This window comes from Tiliqua scincoides, chromosome 7 (assembly GCF_035046505.1).
Source record: "Tiliqua scincoides isolate rTilSci1 chromosome 7, rTilSci1.hap2, whole genome shotgun sequence".
Classification (NCBI taxonomy): Eukaryota; Metazoa; Chordata; class Lepidosauria; order Squamata; family Scincidae; genus Tiliqua; species Tiliqua scincoides.
Window position 1 is genome coordinate 51516788 of NC_089827.1, and position 8853 is coordinate 51525640.

General features: G+C 39.8%; 1 protein-coding gene across 3 annotated transcripts in view; it reads left to right on the top strand.

Moving 5' to 3' along the window:
• The window catches only part of CRY1 (cryptochrome circadian regulator 1), a 39129-nt gene extending 36099 nt beyond the window's left edge, over nucleotides 1-3030 (top strand). For 2 of the 3 annotated variants that reach the window (XM_066633181.1, XM_066633183.1), the window contains exons 13-14: nucleotides 147-254; nucleotides 2378-3030. In XM_066633181.1, coding sequence (XP_066489278.1) covers nucleotides 147-250 — 104 coding nt within the window. In that variant the 3' untranslated portion in view covers nucleotides 251-254; nucleotides 2378-3030. Of the gene's footprint in view, nucleotides 1-146 lie in introns of all 3 variants that reach the window. The other variant, XM_066633184.1, reaches the window with a different exon arrangement.
• The last annotated feature ends 5823 nt before the right edge of the window (nucleotides 3031-8853 follow it).

An 8853-nucleotide genomic window follows, 5' to 3' on the forward strand; every position in this document is an offset into this window, starting at 1 on the left:
TATTTTTTATTGTTGTAAACCACCTTGGGCACCAGATTTCATTACCTGGGGAAAGGTGGCATATAAATACACAAAATACATATGTCTTTTTAGTCATATGAATACTATATAGGTTCTTAAAGTAGGTCTTTGTTTTGAATTTGCAGGAAGAACATCCCTTAGTATTGGATTGTGTGCTGGGAAACGTCCAAATCCAGAAGAAGAAACTCAAAGTATTGGTCCAAAAGTCCAACGACAGAGCAGTAATTAATTGGGTAAAAATGAGAATTCTGAAGGAAGTGATGAATGTTAGAAAACTGCATGCTCTATTCCAGTGTTGCAAGGAAAAACGGAACATGTCTTCTGAATAGTAAAGGACATTAGTTTGTGGAGGAGTGGACCAAACGCACTGAAACGTAACATTTTGTCTGGCAGAGGACAAGAGTCCTCTGCCTTTCATTTCATGCTTCGAGCAGTCACATTTAGGGAATCTCTGAGTGTGACTTGTATTGTCAGCTCGGCTTCACTTAATGTTTTTCATTAGAATGCATATTAACTAGTCCTTTCTTCAAGCTTGCTAAGTGGAAAAAAAAGCACCCAGTTGAAACCCACCAGCCATTTGTGTAATGTGTGTGTGTGTGTGGGGGGGGGAAGTATTAATTTTATTTGTTTTTGAACCTTTTGTTGTTCCACAGTTCTTGAATCCAGAGGACAAATGTTTCTTGTAAACACCTCTGTATTTGTAACTTTTTATAACTGTCATGCTTGTTTTTCCTAAGCTGCAACACAACTAAGTTTCTAGTCTCATTTGCAGCTTGGTATTTTTTCCTTGATATTCATGTTCTATTCTCTCCTTTAAGAGGGAATATCCAGATCCACACACAGTAGTCTAGCTACACTGCACATGGATTTACCTAGGTAGGTTGTGATATTTTCTCAACTTCTCATGAGTTTTGATGTTGCTACAGCAGTAAGTTTATTGAGCGTGCATTTAGAACTAGTAGCCACACCTGAAGCGCTTTCTTGTTCTAAAGGAGTTACTCTGTTCCTGCTTTTTTGTGTTCAGAATAATTGGGGCCTCTCTTTACCTTCACATCTCAGGGGCAAGATTTTGGCAGAGAGAATTATTCTTCACAAGCAATATACAGGGTGACCCGACAGTAGGTGGAATAAATGTTATCATTTACTGTCCACCTACTTTTGGGTCACCCTGTATATTAAAATGGTCACAGCTAAGGATCTTCAGCTCTCTTGGTATGGTTTCCATACCAGGAATCCTGAATAATCATACCATTATTGATTTTTACCAGCTGACACAGGAGGGTGGAATAGTTTCATTTCGGGTTTTCCTTTTAATGCTTGAAAAGTTGTAAACATGGAGAAATGTTCCAGCAGTAATTTTGAAGAGTAAGTTCATTTCTTCTGCTTAAAATGCTATAATTTTGAGAACTATAGTGCTCTGTGAAGTCAGTATTTTTTAATTATGGGTTAACATATGGTCTTAATGTCAAATTTTCCTTTACTTCTTGTCTCTATCAGATTTTCCCTTACCTTCCTTGGTTAGCAGGTTCCTGACCAATTAAAAGGCTAAGGAAGAAGTATTCATTCACTCAGCACTACATTCTACCCTTTTGTGTACATTGTGTCTGTGCTGACTCTTTTTATTTCAACCTTTTGAAGCATGCCTGTGGATCTCCAAGACTCAGGCTTTAGGTCTAGAGTCGAGGTCGAGGTCGAGGTCAATCATAGCTAATAATTTATTCACCAATACTATAAAGCATAGACCTCTAGAGAAATTATACTTTTAGAAGTTGTCTCTGCTTGTTCAGGAGGTTTGACTTGGTTTTGGGTAGAACCTGTACACATCAAGTATGGGTTGACAGAAACTAGGAAAAAGAAGAGCATACAATCTTCTTTCACATGCCCAGCTTTCACAGAAAATCTTAGTCTACCAATGCATGTGTGCCCATACAAGGCCTTATTTTGTCCCTTTCCTGTATTCCCACCCCAATGACAACCCAGGATTCTTTTAGCATACATTACTTTGTTCACATATTCGCAGAAACCTCCAACATCCTTGCCCATCTCTTCTTGCCATTCTTGCTTGTTTGGACAACTTTCCTTAGTAATGAGAAATTACATATTGCAGTCTTAAAACACTTTACTTGCTGCTCAACTTGTAAAATATATCAGCAAAGTTTCAATTTAGTTTGCAGAGACCAGCCTCTGACTTCAGTTAAAATGTGGATCATTAAAACTTTTCTTTAGCAAATTAGTGTACATATTACAAAATTAGTGGGTGTGGTAACAAATTTTAATATTTAGCTACATATAAGAAAAACATATAAATAATTTTGAGAATTAATTCCTAATGGATTGATTCATTTTTGTCTTACAGCATTGCTGAAAGAGGAGCCACACCCTAAAATTTCAGGGCAAAATTATTTTACTTCATATTTGAAGTCAAGGTTTTTGTGAGAGTACTTGTATTAAAATGTGCATTTTCATACATTTATTTTCACATAGTCTGAACTGTAAACAAGTATAATTTTTTGGAATGCATACTTTCTAATGGCATTTCTATGGTTTTTAAACTTTTAATGACTTTCACAAAGGACAAATAGACTTGTAAATAAAGCACCTGTGGATGAGTTTGGCAACCTAATGTGTATATATAAGCATTCATGATTAGTGATAGACTCATCAATATATTTTTGATATTTCATGTATGTCTTTCAGTAAAGGCTTTTAATGGGTGGTTGTAAAATAGAAAGTATCCAAGCAATGATGGAGACATTGGAACTTTTTAGATTTAATATTTTTAGACTTGGGACAGGTTTTTTGATGTCTATGATCCAAGCTTCTTTTCAAAATGTCAACTTTCAATGTCTATGTATAAAATGCAGTAGAGTTATCACTGTATGGAAATACAACTGTATATAAATCTCATATGCCAATATTTTTGTTAAATTACAAAGTTGTCATGTAATATGTATGTCCCACTGCCTTGTTCACAGTGAGGATGCCCTTGTTAATAAAAATGTATATACAGATGGTTTTATTTAAGCCTTTTTTGTACAGATTCAGTACTGTTCTAGAAAATGCAGTGTGATTTAAAAAAAATATTTAATACACAACAGCCATTGCAGTTAAAATTGTTTATAGCTGCTTGTGATGGAAATGTGGTATTTAAAATGTTTCCATATTAGTGTTCAGAGTCTATTCCAAATAGGTAGTGATATAAAAACATGGTTTGGTACGGAATTTAGGAAGCAGGACTTTTGGACTTAAAGGGCTTTACTTTTGAATTATTCTTGGAGATGGATCAGAAAGTAGGATAATAGTGACATGATTGTAATACACAGCACCCAACAACAGCAATATTCTGGACTACTGTAGTTGTAGTTTCCAAACACTTCAAAACATAACATCATGGTGTACGTGTTACAGTGGTAGTCAAGTCCGAACGTGTCTGGGTAATTGTAGCCAGATCTGCCTACATATTTCCCATTACAATCTTGTAATGAACATCCCAAAGATAAGTGGGTGGCATAATACTACATTGGTCTTGGCAATCTTCTCCAAAAACATTTGGACAGTTGACACTGTCCTATTATACATTTCCCAAATTTGAGGAACTAGATGTAAACATTATCTGTACTTATGGCCTTTACTGTTGCATCCCTACTCTACATATGTTTTTGCTCCTCTGAGCTCTTAAAGGGACATCCTTGATATTTAGATCTTTCCATTGCTGGGCACACTCTCCCCACACTCTCCAAGCTCATAATGGATATCATTTATCACAGTATTGATTTTGGCATTGTCATCAATTGGAGGAAGAGTAGCCTATTTCATTCACCCTCTCCCTCAGCATCCAATTTGCTGCCTGATGTGAAGTTCTTAAATCATATCGGGGACAGGCTGCATGGGAAACTTTCTGGTTCCTAACCCTGGTTTATAAAAAGGACTCTCCCTATATTTTTGAGTGTGCGTAAGTGGAAAGATTAAATTAGTGTGTGTTGGTTTTTTAATTAAGACAGGCAAATTGTTTGGAAAGGTCAGCTGTTGAAAGTAACTAGGTAGCTACTTTTCATGTAAAGGTAGAGATGCAAGCAACTCAGTGCAAGCTGAAGTCCTGCTGATCAGTTATTTGGCAGGGAATGAGGCATGACTCTTGTTCCCCACTCCTTTGTACTGTGGAATTGTTACAGTTAGTTTTCTTTATATTCCAATTTGCTGTCTAAGGGACAGAATTGCCACCTACCTCTTGTTGTCTGTGACTCCTCATTATCCATTAATACTGTGCTGGTGCTGCACCAGATGTGTATTGGTACTGGCCTATGGAAAATTGTCAGACACATTTGTATCCTTTTCCCACCAACTTGTCCCACCATCTTGGGGACTCCAACTGAACCTTCACAACTGGCAATAAGAGGTCACTGGAAGGCTGCCTGAGGGCTCCTCTGGGGCAAGCTCAGGGAAGGAGTCAAGAGATAGGTGGTGGGGGGGGTGAAGCAACCCCTTCCCACTGCTGAATTCTGAAGCCTTATTAGGCCAGCAACTTTCAGTGTTTTGAGGGATAGCCTACACCAGGGGTGCTCACACTTTTTTGGCTCGAGAGCTACTTTGAAACCCAGCAAGGCCTGGAGATCTACCAGAGTTTTTTTACAATGTCCGCGCCATCATAACATTTAACATTTATGTGTACAATGTATGTTGGTGTACCTTGCATAACTGCATGAGCCAATATTGCACAACACAACATAATTAACTATAAACATTTTTTGTAATTACTTGAGTTTACTTTGACTTGCACTGAAGTGAATCAGCCAAGGATGCATAGTCTGGACAGTAGCTGCTGACAGCCAGCCTCAAGCACACTTCCAAATGTTCATCAGTCATGGTGGAAAGGTACTTGGACTTAATGATCTTCATGTAGGAAAAGGCTGACTCACATAAATAAGTGGAGCCCTTCCTGCCTCAGATGCTCTTATATCCCTGAGGGCCCTATTGGCTTCAAGTGGCTGCAGCTGTGCAGCACACTCTGCTGGATGCCCAGGCCTTACCCTTAAAGGGGCCACTGCTGACACCACATCTACCTCCTCACCAGATCTTCCTCGATTCCAATAGAAGTGTGGGGGGGGGGGAGCAGATCTCTATACAGACCAGTGCAAAAACAGGGGAAAAGGTGTGGGGGAGGGAAGATCTCTATATAGACATCACAGCAAGACCAGTGCAAAACCCCTTGCACACAGAACCAACAGAAGGAAGTTGGGGGGGGGGCAGATCTCCATACATACCAGTGCAAAAACGGGAAAGGTAAGTCAGTCCCAGTAGAGTCAATGGGGCTCACTCCCAGGGATGCGTGGACGGGAGAGAAGCCTGCGATTGACTCATTTTGCCTCGCGATCGACCGGTGGATCGAGATTGACGTATTGAGCACCCCTGGCCTACACAGATAAATCACTATCACTACAATGTTCAATGTAGCCAGGGATATCAAAAAAGGAGGAGGAAACATCAGATGTTGGGGATGTAGGTGAACCCCCACTACCACCCAGCCCCATATACAGGTAGTGCCTTTGTATCCATAGAGGACCCATTCCCAGACCGCCCCACAGATACAAAAACCATGGATAATAAAATCCATGGTTTTTGGCCCACTTAGACTCCAAAGGCAACCAGAGGCTTTGCTCCTATGGTTTGGGAAGCCCTTCTGAGCCTTGGAGAGACCATGTGCCTTTATACACTATAAAATAGTATAGCTTTAATGTTCTTGGCCTGTAGGTGGTACTCTGAGCACTAAAATATGATTTCTTTCCCACCTCCCACTTGCCTAGCAGAGCCAAAGTTTTTGTAAGCATATCGAAGATGCTCAAACTATGTTCATGATCCACTTTCTCAGAGCATGAAAAACAGTTCATCAGGGGAAAAATACATTGATGATAAGCAGCAACCTTGAAAGGAATGTGAAATGTTAACTTTCATCTTTAATGAAAACCGCAATAAATGTCATTGAAGAAAACTTCTTACTTTTGAGAGCTATAACTTGCAAGCTATCCCTCTGTCTTGTATGGGAAAAGGATTGGTTTAAAGTGCCTTTTAATCCTAAACCAGAAAGTGTTTACTTTGTTCACTGAAGCAGTTGTATTCTCTGGAAATGGTTTGATGTCTATTGAAAAGTAATTCTGCACACACAATTTAATAATCTACATTGATTTGTTAAATTATGCATTTCTTCGTAATGATAGTTTCATCCTGTATTCTCCAAGGGAAAGAAGGATGGGGTTGTTGAATATTATGGATATGCAGCTAACTGGATAACTATTCCTGTTACTGGTTATTATGATCTGGACTACATACACCTTAATTATTGTCCCAAAGTTAGACATCCCTTTCCTCATTAGCAGCTACACATTTGATTGAACATTCAAGGTACAACTGTTTGCCCGTTGTCCATGACATTCTGCCAAATGATAATGACCTTACAATCAAGGCATCCAAAAGAGTGGTGAAATTCTCACTGCTTGGCAAATCCTTACAAGGTGACCTCTCACAAATGCTTATATGTGCAGAGTATTATGGTATGTTGCCACTTGGAAAATTGTTGTCTGTGTGCCCACAATCCGTGCCCAAGATATGAAAAAGCATACAGTTCCTCCAACTGCAACTGTTCTTTTATACAGCAGATTCAGTGGTTTTGTTCATGTTTTTATTTGCAAAATGCTTTATAGTCATGGTGCTTGCTCTCGCAACAATCCTATGAGGTAATACCATTCATATTTTACAAATGAGGATCTGGATGCTGAGAAATTTGCTTCTTATTCCAACATGGATCTATGGCACGATTTTGAAGCTGTATCGTGCATTCATGTCCATTTCTGACTTACATGCTACAGGAAACTTGCTACAGGTTCATGCTACAGGAAACTTGTCCATAGGCTTCTTTCTGAGCAACTGTTCTATATAGGGATGTCTCCGTAACCTCGGTATTTCATTACGGTATCCAAAAGATGTTATGCATTGTAATTCTTTTTTTAAATTACTATTAAAATAGACAATTTCACAGTGTGCATCCAGATTCTTCACAACTATCTTGGATAAGAAATAACAGTAAAAGGAAGACATGATATAGTTCTATACACAGGTCCAGCCTTGTTATGAACGGATTTTTTTATACACGGATTTGACTCAACACGAATGGCCACTGCAAATGAGAAGCAATGTGCTGATCCCTGGAGAAGGGGAAAATGCACCCCTTAAAAAAATCAGTTAAAAAAACTGCTTTTTACTGTTGCAGAGAGACAGTCATGCAAGTGATTACAGATATAATCTAAGTATTCACATATTTTTCTGTCTCAGAGCTGATGAGAAGGGCCCTTTAAAGGAAAACAGTTGTTTAATAATGTCAGAGAGGGCAGCCAGCTGACAATCCATCAGTCATTCTCTCTTCAGCCTTCACTCCTCCCCCCTGAGCATGTGAAAGAAGATTAAATGGAAGTGATTATCAATGATATCACCTATCATGTTTTTCCCCCTTGCTGGGGCTCCTGGTGAAGGGAGGGATTGCTGCCTCCTAGTGAAGCCTAAGTGCCTGGAGAGAGACTGATTGCCTCTTTGTGCATTACAAAGGTGAGCAAGGCTGTTTTTAAATTACCATAACAAAGAGACTTTTAAAAATTGATTTGCTATAGTGCATTTTTCGCCATCCAGTGAGTGCTTGGAATAACCCTCCCAAATAATGAGACTCAACCTGTACTATGTTGAGCTAGCTTTGGACTGTTTACATCAGCCAACATATTCTTCAAATACTGATGTTCCTGTCTTGAATGTTATCTCCTTAATAGCGATCAAAATCTCAAACTTTAAGTACTTTCTCTTTCAACTTCTTAAACAGAACAACTAAAATCATAAGAACAGCCCTGCTTGATCAGGCCATAGGCCCATCTAGTCCAGCTTCCTGTAGCTCATAGTGGCCCACCAAATGCCTCAAGGAGCACACCAGATAACAAGAGACTTGCATCCTGGTGCCCTCCCTTGCATCTGGCATTCTGATACATAGCCCATTACTAAAATCAGGAGGTTGCACATACCCATCATGGCTTGTAACCCATAATGGATTTTTCCTCCAGAAACTTGTCCAATCCCCTTTTAAAGGCATTACGCCAATGCCATCACCACATGCCGTAGCATGGAGTTCTACAGATCAACCACACGTTGAGTAAATATATTTTCTTTTGTCTGTCCAAATTCCCAACATTCAATTTTAGTGGATGTCCCCTGCTTCTGGTGTTGTGTGAGAAGGTAAAGAGCATCTCTATCCACTCTGTCCATCCCCTGCAAAATTTTGTATGTCTCAGTCATGTCTTGCCTCAGGTGCCCTCTTTCTAGGCTGAAGAGGCCCAAACGCTGGAGCCTTTCCTCAAAGAAGGTGCCCAGCCCAGTAATCATCTTAGGGCACAATCCTAACCAGGTCTACTCAGAAGTAAGTCCTATTTTGTTCAATGGGTCTTACTCTCAGGAATATGTGGTTAGGATTGCAGCCTAAGGGTGCAATCCTAACCCCTTATGTCAGTACTTTCCAGCACTGGCATAGCGGTGCCAATGGGCTGTGTGCTGCATCCTGCAGTTGGGTGTCACTCATGGAGGCCTCCTCAAAGTAAGGGAATGTTCCCTTACCTCAGAGCGGATTGCCCTTATGTCATTGCTGGAAAGCACTGACATAAGGGGTTAGGATTGCACCCTTAGTTGGTCTCTTTTGCACCTTTTCCATTTCCACTATGTCCTTTTTGAGACGTGACCAGAACTGGACAAAGTACTCCAGCTGTGGCCTTACCATCGATTTGTACAACGGCATTATAATATTAGCCG